The sequence below is a fragment of the Antrostomus carolinensis genome, unplaced genomic scaffold (genome assembly GCF_000700745.2).
Source record: "Antrostomus carolinensis isolate BGI_N321 unplaced genomic scaffold, ASM70074v2 scaffold15289, whole genome shotgun sequence".
Lineage (NCBI taxonomy): Eukaryota > Metazoa > Chordata > Aves > Caprimulgiformes > Caprimulgidae > Antrostomus > Antrostomus carolinensis.
The window spans coordinates 40,593-56,430 of NW_010340761.1; the positions used below are offsets into that span (position 1 = coordinate 40,593).

Consider the following 15,838-nt stretch of genomic DNA (forward strand, 5'->3'; position numbering starts at 1 on the left):
GCAAAAACACGCATTTATGACTGCTCAAGTCATTTGGCCTTGCAAATCCAATGTTCAGGCCCATAGCTGACAGGATTAAATATTGCTAAACCTTGTTCTTCTTGCTGCTGATGTGCTGAGAATTGTCTATTCCCTTGCACCTGAATGCAACTGGAAAGCTCCACTGGCTTGCTTTACTGGAGTGGTGTAACTAAAAACATTTTAACTAACTGCTTCTTGCACTCAGCCTATTTCACAGACACAGTTCAAAGCACAGTCCTTTTCTTTAGTTGTTTTTTGGCAAAGACTTGTATTTCACATGAGTAAAGGAATCACAGGATGAACAAAGCGAGTAAACATTTCATATGCCAAAGGGGTGATAAAAAGCAATGTTACACATACGCCAAACAAAAACAACTTAATTTTAAAAATACATTGGGGAGTTCATTAGTAAAACACCAGTACACAGATTTTTATGAAAACTGGCATATGTATAAATTTTCTAGTGCAATGGTAGAAAACAGTTGTGATTAAAATTGAAATTAGGATTAAAGTATGATCAGAGTTATGAGAATATTGGAAACTGATACAGAAGTATGCTATTATGCTGTTGTCAGCAAGTATAAGCATTATTGAGAAAGGAAAAAAAAACCAAAATATAACTGTATTGATTCTGGAATCAGGTCCTACCTTCCATTAACACAATCAAAATATCCCTTAAAATGGTGATGGTGGTTGCCAAAACAAAGATGGAAAACACAAATGTGCAGATTGGGTCAGCTATTTTGTATTCTGGCTAGAAAAATATGAACACATCACTTTGTTAATTTCATTACTGTTGGTTATTGCCATTTTTAAGTAGTTAATCTCAAAGAAAAATATATTTCATTCATCTTATACAGAACCAGTGCTGGCCTCTTTTGCCAGTTAGGGAGCTTCAGCACAGTGAATGAAAGGGCTATGGAAGAAGAAAGGAAGAGACACAGAAGTATCCTCCTTGCAGTTGAAACACCAAGAAGCAAGAGTTACGTTCTCAACAGTCATTTCTGTTCTCAAGAATAAGTATAATTGTCTTTGACTAAATTACAATGCATATCATTAAGACAGAGAAAATATTTACATAGTACCTAGTGTCACAATGCTATGAAAATAACTGTTATCCTTAATTGCAAGGAAGGCAAGTGAACTAGTAAAACTAACCTTAAAGAAGATGATAAGCGCACTAATTAGCACACTAATACTTTGGAATAGATCTCCGATGGTGTGCACAAAGGCTGCCCGCAGACTGGCATTGCTCAGAGCTGGCTTTTCCGGAGGCACTGACCCATATTTCCTGGGCTGTGCCCCATGGCTGTGTCCGTGGCCAGTCTGGTGCAGAATCAGGCTTAGTCTGCAAGAGATGTAAAGCTGCAAATATCAGTGGGTTTATAGCATTTCTGAAAGGAGTGATGCCACACACCTCATCGCTCCTCTCACTCCTGAATGCTGAACAGTGAAATCAGGCACATTAGGTAAAAATAGAGTGGTTAAGCAGATAATTCCTAGGTGCTTCAGTGTTTAGCATACAAACAAGGAAGTCTGTGAGCAGGGGAATTAATGAGGCCTCAGTTTCTATAGAGTTCTTGAATGTTCTGACATCTAATAAAAACTGAGATGGAGATTAATCTTTTCCTGGAGTTTGTGCATTCATATTTTCCCTTCCCAGTGGGAAAGGAAGAAAGGAGGAGAGCATCTGCAGAAAGCAGAAGCTAACTGAAAGGAGGAAAGCAACTGCAGCCTTCAGTGGGAAGCAGGATCTCTCTCCTTTAGCCCTTTCCATATGCTCAGGAAACTCATAAACACAATATTTTTGAAGTCAATACTTCTCTATGGTTTTTTATTGTAATACAGCAGCAGATTCAAGGTTCCAAATCTACATGGAGTGGAAAACAAAGTAACTTACAGGACGTTGGCGAGCACAGCACAAGCAGAGGTAATGAGCATCACTGTAGCATCAATATCATAATCAGGGTGTAGCAGCCTCATGCTGGCCAAATATGTCAACACACCAGTCACCATCCAAACGATTATCATAGACATCAAAGCACCCAGAATTTCTAGGAATTAAAACAGTCTGATTTTAACAGAAATCATAACAGAAATGCAAGAAATTTTAAGAGATTGATGGTAATGGTTCCAGGTTGGTGACCTTTATATCCAGGAGAGTTAACTTCTTGTGTGTTGGAAGCCTTGATGCTCATGAACAATGGGCCAAAACCCTTTCTGGTCATAGCAAATCCAGTGTCTGCCCAGGACAGCCCTGTGCATGCAGTGTTCTAACCCTTTTCCACCTGCTCTTGCTTTTGTCCCCTTTCCAGTGTTGAGTTCATGTGGCATTTGGAAAAATCGGAGAGATGAAAAAGATTGTTTGTAGAATTTTGGGAGCAGCAAAAGGAGCTGTAAAGGTAAGGAAGGATAAAGGAGCAATTCTTTCACACTTTACATAGTTGCCTGGCCCTGTCAGTACGGTATGAGGAGCCCAGGAACCAGCCCTCCTTCCCCAACAAGATTATTTTGGTCATGGGAGCAGAGGTTGGAGGGAAGGAGAGAGGCACTGCTCTCCCAAACCCACTGGCAGACATAATCCCTCTCCAACAGCCTCCCTTGTTCTTGCACACCGCTCGTCACTTCATGCTGCAGAAAGGCAGTGACAGCCCCTGACAAGGTCCTGACAGCAAAACCTCTCCTTTCTCTCTCCTGGGACTCATCCTGACAATGCCACAGAATCATTTTTGTGTCACCAATGGTGATGAGGACAAAAGAAGTTATTTTTTCCTTGGGGCAGCAAAATTTAATTTTATCTCTATTGGCTCTGAGTTGGGCTCAAATAAATGCAGTCCCCAAGGCCACCTCTTATTGCAGTGCCATAGGCAAGGTCTGGGGATGTGTGTATGAATGTGCAACAGGTTTTTAATAGGATGGGGGACTAGTAATTGCCATGTGACTTGAATGGGTAAATGTGGCACTTTCTGAGCACAATACCAAGGAAAATGAAAGTTCATAGTAAAGTGAAAAGTAGTAGATAGCCAGAAAGAACAAAGCACTTGCACAGACCTCCACTGTCAGTTCATGAAAGCAGCTGAAACTCAGCTTATGATTTTGAATATATTTTTATAAGGGTCACACCTTCTGCAGCAGTTCAAGCTTCACATGCTTATCAAAATAACCATTTTATCTAAAACCAACAAATAACAGATGAAAGTGCATTGTCAGGGAAATCTACTTTTGCTTAAAAGCAGATAGAGAGAAGCTAATATAAAGCATGCCTAGTGTTTATATTTTGTGGAAGTTACATGTTGAAACCCTGCAAACTTGGCCCAACTGAAGGTGTTGATGGCTATGCTATCATTGGCATGAAAGGAGCCAACAGCTTTTGTGAACACCTGCGTGAACGTCTGTGTGCATGTGTGCCTGTACTCCACAACTGAACAGGTTAGAGGTAATCTTTACCTACATAGGTGAAAATACATATTACTTCCCAGTGTAGCATGTTAGCAAAAATTCAGCTAAGCTTACATACAAGTTCAGTAATACCAAATGCTTTAATCAGGATGTTCTCAACTAAATTTCTTCAGAACTACTAGCAGTAAGAGAGTGCAGCAAAAAATAGTAGAAGATTGTTTGGGAAACTCTGGATCATACCAGAGATAAAGAAATTGAAGTTGAAGAGAATTCTCCTACCTAGAAGTAGGACTGGCTCATACTGTCAGTCTCATTCAATATTGTGCTTCTAGCCATGTTGTTGCTGAAAGTAGCTGCACACCCAAAGGATTGCATTGAACTGCTGTCTTGACTGATTCTGCTGCCTGGTTGTGGCTTAGAAGACAGGAAGCACTCAGATGGCTCCTGCTAAACCTGAGACCTGTCTTTGCATGACAAACCCTATCTATCAGTCTGAGAAAACCAGTGAAAAAACAACTTATAGTGTCATGGAAGGCTGGTTTAGATTAGATATTAGGAAGAAATTCTTCACTGTGAGGGTGGTCAGACACTGGAACAGGTTGCCCAAGGAAGTTGTGGATGCCCGCTCCCTGGAAGTGTTTAAGGCCAGGTTGGATGAGGCTTTGAGCAACCTGGTCTAGTGGAAGATGTCCCTATTCATGGCAGGAAGGTTGGAACTAGATGATCTTTAAGGTCCCTTCAAACTCTAACCTTTCTACGATTCTATGAAAACTAAAAAATCTAACACAGACTGAGGGTGAAGTTACATACAACAGTTGAACCTGTCTACATCTCCTCATCAGCAAGAGAGAAGTCTCACTTTCATTGCCTCCCAGGTTAAGAAAGCATAAACACAAGTAATTATGGATCAGATGATGGTAAGTAGTAGTTTGCTCAGGCTGCAAAATTAATCTGTGCATTGGCAACATAACACCATCCATTCTTCAGTCATACTAAATTTTCCCCTCATCCAGCAGCCTGTTTCTAGCAGTGTTGGTAGCATATACTTGGGGAACAATATAAAGGCAGGACAACTATGTCTTCTCTGGTACACTCTGCAGCTACAGGCAACCGTAGCCTGCAGACATTCTGGGTTAGAAGCTGTTTCGGGACCTTCATATTGAACATCCTTGAAGCATTTATCACCTGAGCCCTCAGTTCAGGGACGTAGGTGTCGAGTCATTTGAGATACACTGACACCTCCATGTATGGCTTGACATAAGATGTATAGATGACCCATAGCTTTCTAGACTGGCTGTTGGAGACTTTGTGGAACAACTTAGGACATTTCAAATAGCACTAAGCACATGAGCAACTAAACTGAACCCTAAGAAACCCATAATGGGATTAATTTCCAGACTGAGACAACTAAATTAAAATGCCTACACGTAGGTGTGAGCTAGGTGTCCAAGCTCCCATTGTGGACAATGGAAATCAAATTAATAACGATTCACACAGCTTTCTGCTCCATTGAGTGGCTGGGAACCCATCCTAGTTTCTTAACTGAGTGTTTGGTGGCATTTCAGATGCCTTGGTCTTGTGCTTGGCATCCTGTGCAATCTCCTGTAGGTCTTGTGCCACAGCTGCCCTTCCCATGTGTAAGTCTCAGACACCCTAGGGATGTAGCACTCATCCTCTCCATTTAGGCAGCTGAATGGAGCCTAGATTTCTGTTGAACATATCAGAAACTTGGACCCTGTGCTTATATACACTCATTTACATGTGTCTAAATCTGAAATAGAATCATACGCCTAGAAAATTTTTCTCACAGTTAATATTTTGCTGGTGTCTTGAATTTTGTAAAAGCACTTGTGTGTTTGATTGTAAGACATTTTGGCATTAGATGTCATCTGTAAATATATTGATTTTGCTTAAGGACAGAGAACTTTCAAAACCCACCAATGTTTCCATCTGAAGAAAACCAGCAATGATAAAGAGATATGCAGGGAGAGGATTTAGAAAATGTTAAAGATTGTCACTGTTATACAAATACAACATTGTTGCTATATAATACATATAACATTATATATGTTATATATACATCATCCTCCTGTAAATGGAAAAAAACCCCTCATTTTCACAGGTATTGTTTCCTTTATAGAAACTCCTGTTTCATAGTAGATTGAGGACTCAATCCTCCTCACACTCAAGTCACCAACAGAAGCTACTGTTATCTCAGTCAAAGCTAGCACCAGCCCAAAATGGTATTAAATAATGAACTGAAAGACACCTTTGTAGATAAGAGATGACTGTGCTCCTTACTTCTTTGAAGCTCACTGGCTTGCTCTGTTTGTCATGTGTCCTGGGGGCTTTGAGAACATCAGTGCACTACCTCTAAATATCTGCAGACCTGTGTCAGACATCAGCACGGTTTCCAGTGCCTGGCTATGATGACTTCCCTTTCCCATTCCACAAGTTCATACCATGATTCTTTTGCTACCTGCTCGGTGCCATCCAAAAGTTAACTGCTTGGTGGGAGGCTTGGAGGAAAGCCACAGTGAGAAGAGGCTGATCAAGAAGCTCGTCAGGTCCACCAGGATGTGTGCTGCGTCGGTGATCACTGCTAGGCTCCCAGCGATCTGCCCACCTGTGTGAAACATGTGTCTGTATCATGGCTCTGGTCAGAAGTTTGAGTCGACCAGATCAAACTCGAGACTTGTTTTGATGTGAATCAAAGGGGACATTGAGTTTTCAGTGATTTTAGACATGACTCAAAACTCTTCAAAGACAGTTTCATTTCTACCTCATTCATGCCGAGAAAGTAAGTAATAGGAAGAAATAAGGTAATTTTATTTGTCCTAGAGAGAGAGAAAGAGAGTCCTAAGGACAATAAGAGTTGTGACACATCAGTGTATGCTTTCATTACCATTGGATTGTTTTACTGTGACAATTTTAGTATCAGGTTTCTTGGTGAAAAACAGTGATAGGGATCACATTCCCAGTATCCTCCCACTATCTCTTCACAGCTCACTGATATTTTTATGTATGTACAAAAACCCAGAGACTTAGCTTATGGGATTAATTTCCTATCTGTTATAGGAAAATATGCATGTTCTTCCTGAGTTTTGGATGACTGGATGCCTGACTGTTTATTTGTTACAGGCAACACTATAACAGGAGTAAAAGGAAAGGTCCCAGTAGAAGAGCTGTGATAAACAACCGACCATTTTGGTGAGGTCATAGAGAAAAATGTTATTTTCACAGGACTAATCTATCAATTTGCATCTGTAATGCATGATTTAATTTTCCTGCTGGAGCTGGAAAAATGTGGCTGAATGTCATTTTACTTTGAGGGGTTTTGGTTTCATATGAATTCTGAAAAAAAAACCCCAAACCATTTTATGCTATTTGAAACCACATTTCTTTTACCCAGTAAGCCAAATATTATTTTGCCAAATTCTTCTAACCATGTCTCAGGGCTAAGGGCAAATCCAAAGAAACCGAAAGATTGCTCTAAACTACCCCAGCTGCCAGTGGCTGCAAGACAAGGATCACAGGCAGGAAGCTGTCCTGCCAACTTGTTATAGCAGGAGAATCTTTCCATCAGAGTGAAAATATAGAAAAATGGAAATGAGAAATAATAGACCCAAAACATCTAGTTTTGCATTTGGCAATATATTTCCATCCTTCCTTAGTCATTTAGTTAATTTCAGCCCACCTGTTCCTCCTGACCACAACCCATATGAGAATCAATGAATCCTGAAAAACATTGTAAAATGCCTCATTCAAACCTTTGGCAAGATACCACTGCTAAAGGGACATGTAGACATACCTCTCGTTTCCTTATCAATGGAAAGTCTTCATGCTAGTGGGATGGGCTGTCTGTTTGATTTCCTCCCATATGGAGATTTTAGATTAGAATACCTAATACTGCATGTTTTGTCACTGCAGAAGAATATATGTTGCACATAGAGGACTTATATTATTTTGCTCTGTTGCCTCCCTATACATCACATTTAGAACTGCCTGAAAGTTATTTCCCAAAAGGGAGCAAGCATGACTGCAGAATTTGTCTCATTGCTTGCAGTAAAACAAAATATTCAGCAGAATGAAGATTTCCCAGAACATGAGCAGATGTAAATGCACATACACTTTTTGGTCATGACACGGCTCCTAGACTTTCACTGTTCACAGGATAGCTGCTTCTCAAGTGGGAAGCAATTTTGCATAGCAGAGGGAAGCAGGCTTGTCTGGCAGTGTGCAGATGTTAACAACCAAGGCATCAGCTGTCTTTCAGCAAACAAATAGGTAGAGCACAAGATGCCTGCAAAACCCTTTTGCACTTTAGATACTGTACTTCCATGTTCTGTGGGGCAGCATTACAAAAGCTTGCTTCTAGCCTAAGGTCTTTGTAAAATGTTGGCAAATTATTATTTTGCATATTGCTGGCATAGCTAATGCCTTGGGTGAGTTTCTGAGAGCTCAGTCTGCTTATCTTAGCAACCTGGTCAAGTCTTTATATTCTTTTTTGACACAGTGACACATGCTGCGTTTGTCTTTCTTTCTAGTGCCCAAATGGAAATAAAGTACTTTGAAATCCACATTTGGTCCTTCGCCACTAAAAATCCTTGGAAAGCACTTTTATATCAGGGATGTACATAGCATGTCATTGGTTTGACTGATATCTCCAAATCTATGAAAATTGTGATAGGTCTGCATTAGAAGAAGAGAAGATAATTGTCTTTTGGAGATAGCTGGTGGATCAGGCTCAGCCAACAGTGCCCCTTTTGAGAGAGCAGTAAGGGCCAGCACAGATGGTTTGAGCAAAAATATCATAGGAAAGATCTAGGGATTCAAAGAAGCACAGCTTTTCAACCTTTCTGAGAGTGATGCAGCTTTGTTTCTTCCATTTAATGAAATAATGCCCACAGAATTTGTTTACACTTAAGAGGAGAAGGAAGGGGAACATATTCTTTATTTTCAAGCATAAAGCTTGTGTAATAGTTATAGGCTTTTATTGCTTTGTATCAATACTCCCAGCAAGTGGCCTTTATGATTTACTATTACCTACAATGGATGTTTATAGCTTTGTAAACCACAAAGCAGTAGAAATTGTCAGTCAACTCAATGGTCAATCATCAGGCACAGGCAGTCTAGCCTAATGATTAAAAAAATTAAATATATGGTTCATAATTACAAAAATCTCCATAGACTGCTGTCTGTAACTGCAGTTAATAACTGGTTTGTCAGAGTTTAATGGTCTGAAGCAAAATGGTCTTCAAGCTTGTTACTTAAGCTGTCACTGCAAAAAAGCTGTATGATTCATTAAGCAAAATGAAACATTTAGTTAACATATCATCTGTCCTTCCAATTATCCTCTAGCATTGCTGCATTCACTGAACTTAAGCCTACTGATTATATGGTTTTCTTAATAATGCATTACTACTGGCACTGGAATTACTGCATGGAGATTAGTGGTATGCACCGGTTTTCATGGGGGAAATACACATGACCTATAAACAAGAGGACTTCATGCAGATGAAGCACATGAGAGGGGAGAGTTGGAGAAGTCCCTGCTGGGTTTGGCAGCCAGAGGGGAAGGCAGAAATGCAGTAGCTCTTTCAGTGCCTCCACTTCTCATCTGTGAGGAAGACAAAGACTTCCTGTTTCATTTTCATGGGGCCCTAGATATGCTGAAACTGGAAAAACATGGGTTTCAGGGGCCTTCCTGGCTGATTTTTGTTACATTCCCTGGGGCACATATGGCAAAAGCCTGTGGGATTCCTCATGCCTTACCTTACCTCACCTCACCACAAAGAAGGGGAAACTAAAGGGCCAGGAACTATTAAGTGGATATAAATATCACAGAAGCCATGCGGAGAGCAGATCAGTGGGACAAAACGAAAGCTAATGCCCTGTGAGAGAGCCAAATACTTATATTGGATATTGCAGGATGGGTCCAAAAATGAAACCTAATTAGATAGGGGAATAATCTTCCATTGATCCAGAGACACACCAGTAGGCCAATTTAAAAGATAAACATGCTCTGGTATAAATACATTGACTTAACTGAAGAAAAGCAGATGGTAAGTCTGGCCCTAGATTTCCCTGGATTTTGTAGACTGTTGCATTTAATATCAGATCCTGCTGCTAGCAGCCTTCATCACTGCTGAGGTCTCGCTGGCCTCAATAAACATGTAAAATCTTTTAATCTTTTTTTAAAAAAAAATGAACCCAATTTATTAGAAATCTTTTGTGACATGATGCTAAGACATTCTGGCCACATTTATCAGAGCCTAAAGACCTGGGAGAACAGTTTAGACCATTAACTGATCTTTGTATTCCTACCCAGATGCAATCCTTAAATGAATATATGAAAATATTTTTATAATTTCACATTTAAAAAAAAACAACTCATAATGCTTTTAAAGACAGTAGAGAAAGGAGAGATATTTTATCCTGGGTGAGTTCATGTGCATCATGGGTCCCTGCGGTCAGAGCAACCTCAAAAGGGCACCAAATTGAGCTCTCTTTGAGCAAACATACTCCCCTGTAATCTCAGCAATCATGAAGAAGATGCAAATTACGGATGCTACACAGAGCTTCCTCCTGGCTTGATGCTGCTCCTTTTTTCTGTTCTCGTGGGCCTGCGAGTAGCCGTGACAGTGATACACTGGATTAGCTTCAGAATCTTCTGCTTCCTGCTGCTGCTTCTCTTCATTTGAATTCTTCTGATGCCAGTTCATCCTTTGGGATTGAAAGAAGCAGAAGGTTAAAAAAGAAAAACCCTGGTTATTTGGGCGTCTAGCCCTGCAGCCCCAGAAACTATGTAATTAATGCTTTCAAAGGATAAAAGCAGCTTTGGGAACAGCAGAGCAGGTCATGGAAGAGGCTTGCTCACACAAGCAGGGCTCTGCGGGAGGGCACTGCACATGAAATGATTGCTCTGGCTGTGTTTTTCAGCTCTTTGGGCTCTCCTACATCATTTAGTAGTTTATGAAGCACAGGGTGACTTTCTTAGGCTGTGTACTTTACGCGCACCAGTTTTCAAAAAATCATACCTCACACAAATAATAACCAAATTCAGTGTAGCATGGAGACAATTCTATGGAAAATTTCAATTTTTTTTATTTGCAACAGCTTTGTCAGGAAGACTATTAAAAAAAATAATCTTCTCACATGTAATTGACTGAAGATATTTCTTTCTTCTCTTTCCATGCAGAACTATTTTATCTCAAATTTCCACATATGTACAAAAATTATAAATCTTCCAGCAGGGCCTGAGCATAGAAAATGTTAGCCCAAAACTTTAAAAGGCACTTAAAAAAATAAAATAAATCAATTCTCCACAGTATGCTAATCCCTTTGTGCCACTGATTTCATAGAAGGGCAAGGAGTTCAGCAGAAGTAGGTCTTTGAGCACTGGTCTATCACAAGGTGATTTTCCAGCCAAATCTGATCTGTCACAAAACCTCAGTGCTGCCCTTCTCAGGGCTCCTGCACAGGAAATATGGGATGAGGGTAGAGAAGTCTGGGCTTGAGCACATTGCATTGAAATTGTGGGAGCTCCTGGATGACTGTGACATCTGGTGCTTTCACTACAGCAGTCCAGAGACTCCCCCAGTTTATTCTGGGAGACCCCAAGGTGGTTTGGTAAGCAAAAACATTCCATCCTCCTTATCCCTCAACTGAGAAGAGCCCAAATGACAAAAAACACCACCCTTAAACCCTGTCTGAGGAGGCTCAACTGAAAGCCGTTATATCTCTCCAGATACAAGATTTATTACCACAGCTGCTCCTACTGTGATATCCCTGTTGGTAAAACAGCCCCTAGCATGTGCTGAGGCTCGTGGGAGCACACCGTGGCATCAAAAGGTGAATTCTGCCCAGATTCATGTACATAACATCCACACAACCACCCATTACAGCTATTTGAGGTCTGTGTGTGCAGGGCTATAGTTCACAATCCTACCCGGGCATACAGCAAACCCCACTGCTGTTGCCAAGCCTGAAATGAGTCTGGGGCCATGATGTGGGGCTGAGCTTAGCTGCCTCCATAACAACAGCCTCTTTTAAAAAACCATTCTGACTAAGGACTTTCCTTTGGGACTAGGAAGAGTTGTTTCTTCAGTTGTGGGAAAGAGACCTGTGCTTGGGGAAGTACGTGGATCTTGGTGACTTTCTGTAGCGTTTCTGCACTGTTTACAGAAGTGTCAAGATGTCTAAAATCTTGCTGGAAAGAAATCATGCCAGTGGCTGCCAATCTGCAGTAATCTATGTCAAGAAAAACATTGCACTGAAATCATAAGCCTTTTCCAGCTGTTTTTTTTATGCAGGCTGAGGGAGCTGCAGCTACTCTGCAGGTCCAAAGACCTGCCAGGTGCCCCACAGCCCACACCTCACCGATGAGCCAGAGGCAAAGGCAGCTGCAGAGCTGCAGATGTCTTGGCCCCTTGTTGTGTTCATCAGCAACGAGGAGGTACTGGTGAAAGAAGAAGAGTTGACCCACCTGGGCAGCCAAGCCCTGCAACTGTAGACAATCAGCGTTGATTTGGTTCTGTAAATATTGAGATGTTCCAGGGATGCAACATGTTCCCCTGAGTCAGCTTGTTTCCCAGCCAGGTTAGCATTTGGTCTCTGTTTGCTCAGCGGAGGCAACCAGTTCCCCCTGTACGTGAAGAGCTTGCATGAAGGAGCAACCTGTCAGATTTAATGCCCGATACCTGGAGACAGTGAGTTTCCTTAGTCCTTTTGTCAGTGTTTTCCTTTATTTTCCCCACAACAACAAATACCTGGGAGCTGGGCCATCTGGGGAATGGGCTGCCCATCTGGCAGCTGGGGTCCCTGCTAGCCAGTCTTTCTCCAGACCTTTAGTTTTACATTCGTCAGGGTCCTCATGTGCACTGTGTCACTTATGTACAATAGTTTCCTGATGAATTAGACTCAGAAGACATCACAAACTGATTCCTTCCAGAAGGCTGAATAAAATACTGCAGTTCTCCCTCTCCCCTGGAGCTCAGGGCATGCAAACTTTTCTTTCTCGTGATCCCTCTCTGGAGTTAACTTCCAATGCTTTTCTAGAGTTCGCATGTTAAATTAATTTCCCTTTAACTCAATTTTCATCCACTTGCATTGAACGTTAAGATCATCTTAACAACATGAGTCATGATCAGCTCAACAGCCTGTCAGCGCAGGGATGCCAAAATTACACCTGCAGATTTCTAAGCCACCAAATCCTTTCCTTGCTGTTAACAAAATAGGTCCCTTTGTGATCCTCCTCCCTTTTTTAATCTTCAAGTCTCTCCATCAGCTAACAAAACCTCAGAGTGCCACTGAGGGGTAGAAAAGCACTGTCCACAGATCTTGTTGAACAGATGCAAAAGCAAACAGAGACAGCATAAACCCACAAATGTCACATTTTTCTGTCTAAAGGGTACCTAAATAAAAGTGGTCCGGTTGTCAGAGGTGGCAAGTGTTCACTGCTCCCTTTGAACTCACAGAACAGCATCTGGCCCAATGAGTTAGGAAGACTCCTGCCAGCTCCTGTGCGTAACCATAATTTTTTTCTTCCAAAAGCAGCCTGCCACTAATTAAAAGAATCTAAGAGACAGTTTTATAAATGTGTGAATCAAAAGCTTAAGGTGCAGAGATCAGCTCTGTCAAACCATAAACCCCTTCTGAGCGTGTTAGAGCAAGATGTAGCCTTTGAGCATCAAATCTCTGCACCAGCACACTGCAAGCAGTCTCAGATTAAAAAATAATCTTTTCTCCATTTCAAATTCTCTTTCCTTTGCAAAAAAGATAGGTGGGGGAACGTCACAGAAAGGGTCCTACTGAGTCATGCCCAGAAGGGGGGGAAGGAGAAAATATTAATACATATTGCAGATTCCATACAAATCATTAGCAAGAGCTTTTGATTACAACTTCCTTTTGTTTGTTTTCACTTGATCTGTTGGGTGCCTTGATCTGAAGGCTGACGGGAATAATTGCCACCCTCCTAAACCATTACAAGATCCCCAGTCAAAAGAGCAAAATGTAGAATCACTGCACTTCCCACAGGAGAGCATCTGCTTTATAAGGGAAAATAGTAATTTTTGGTGCCTGAAAGGATAATGAAACTACCTTCAGAGAAAAATTTATCAAAGCCATAGTCACCTCCCTTATGCTGGCACCACTCTGATTTCAACTGATGTATCAATCTTGGCTATTTCCATGTCATTTAAGACCCTGTTTATTGCCTGGCTGTCCAGATTCTCCTTTTCCTTACTGTGGGCACAAAACAAAGGCAAATATCTATACATTTGCATATATTCAGATGTCTACTAGATGGGAATTTGTCCCATGGTTATCTTATTTAGTTTTATTTTGAGGACCTGGCCATGTATGCATAAATGTATTGTGAATAAATTTCCTTCTGCATAAAAGTGCAACAATAGCTGCACAGAGTTAGACCAAAGGTGTATGTAGCCAAGTATCCAAACTCCATTATAAGCATGAGGGGATTCATAAGGGCAAAGCACAAGAAATGAACATGTTCAGAATGCTACTGCTCTGTGGTTGCACAAATCTGGAGGCTGGGAGGTGGTTGAACCAGAGCTTGTATATAATAGACCTTTACAGACCTTTCTTCCACGGAACTGGCTGACTTGAAAGTGGTGAGTTCTACAGTTTAATTATGATTTGTGTAGAAATAATGCAACCTTTGTTATTCTTAAGCTGTCTGCCTGATATTTTAATTAGTTCTTGTACTGTTAGAAATAATGAATGACAATTCCCTGTTTACCTTCATCACATCATTCATTATTTTATATATCACTATTATAGCCCTGAGCCATCAATTTCCTGAGCTAATGTCCTAGTTATTTAATTTTGGTTTTACACCTCTTACTATCTCAGTTCTAATTTTCTTTCTGAGATAAAGTTGGCATAACTGAAGTGGGCATAATGGAGATGGCATATGGCCAATACTGGGCAGACACATTTTTTTCTACAGGGTTGCAATATCACCCTAACACAAGGGCAGAAGCAATGGGATGGATTTTGCTGAATGCTCTACAACACTGTGTGCCCCTGGGGCCAGTTGGCAAGCCTGTACAAAGAGTCATAACCACAGGGCTCACAGTGAAAGCCCTTCAGAAGACACAAGAAACACCTAAAGTTTTCCTCAGTATTGACTTATACAACGCACAAGGAGTGGTGAAAAGCCTTCATGTGATGAGGACTCTTTGATCCCATAAGAGTTTTCATACTGCCTGCAGGAGGGCAGAAAAAGAAGAAAATATTCCCTACATGTTTGTTATAGAAAACCAATCTCCACCTGACGAAATAGTCACCCAAGCTCACATCAAACTTTTTGCCTAATGATATGAGCCTGGCAGACAGGAATCAACTACAAGCCTAAGGCTTCACTGATAGACAGGAATAACTACAGGCCACATTAATACCCTGTGTTAAAAACTTTCACATTAAGACAAGCCCTAAGGTTTGTACACACCTTTCCTGCTTTAAGCATTGCTGCCTTGTTTTTCCTTGTCTCTTGTCTCAGAGACAAAATAAAAACAAAATACTTGAGTCTAGGAGCCTTTTATTTGTGTGACAGTATTCAAAATGTCACTATAATGCCACATAAGCAACGTGATCAGAAATCATGAAATACATGCTGGATCAATCCAAAATCTACTTCACAGCCTAGTTGGTGCAATCTAATCCAAATCCACTGATTAATGAAGTGACATATCGAATATTTCTGGTCAATATTGCACCTATCTATTGTCAGCAAGAAATAAAATAATTTGGTCTGTCTTCATTCTTGGAAGCTTCAGGAATTTGGTCAAGACATTTCCTAGTCTTTGATAAATGGTTCTCTAGATCACTAGAAAGGTGATAAGAAATAAAAAATATAACAAATGATTAATCATCTGTAGAATTTATCTTCTCCCACCACCACCATTGACTGTAAAAAGACCTCAGAAAACTATCTTAGACACTTGATTCAGACCTAAGTCAAATAAATATTATATGAATCTCACTTGGTATGCCTTACATAGAATCATAGAATGATTCTATGATTCTTACAGACAACAGTTTTGCATAAGGCAGGAGGTTCTGAGTGCTCAGCTTCAGACTCTGTTATGATTGTGGTTCGTACACTTCCTGGAGGCTGGTGAGAAGTGGTGTTCTATCACAGGACCAGTCCTGTGTCATTGTCCATTACCTGATGGAGGAGGTGGAGTGCATCCTGATCGAGTTGGCAGATTATGCCAACCTGGGGGTGCAGCCTCCAGGCAGGCTGGAGGAAGGGGTCAACAGGAGCCTTATGAAGTTCAACAAGGATGAATGCAAAGTCTTGCACCTGGGACAGACTTCTGAGACCACACCTAGAATACAGTATCCGGTTTTGGAGTCCCCAGCACGGGAGAGATCAATAAACTGGCACGGG

General features: G+C 41.0%; 1 protein-coding gene across 1 annotated transcript in view; it reads right to left on the reverse strand.

Moving 5' to 3' along the window:
- The window catches only part of SLC30A8 (solute carrier family 30 member 8), a 21,827-nt gene that overhangs the window by 3,253 nt on the left and 2,736 nt on the right, over positions 1-15,838 (reverse strand). The window contains exons 2-6 of the mRNA XM_010176275.1: positions 9,942-10,146; positions 5,900-6,038; positions 1,922-2,075; positions 1,180-1,369; positions 670-775 (exon numbers count right to left, since the gene is read on the reverse strand). Of these exons, the coding sequence (XP_010174577.1) occupies positions 670-775; positions 1,180-1,369; positions 1,922-2,075; positions 5,900-6,038; positions 9,942-10,146 (794 nt within the window). The remainder of the gene's footprint in view (positions 1-669; positions 776-1,179; positions 1,370-1,921; positions 2,076-5,899; positions 6,039-9,941; positions 10,147-15,838) is intronic.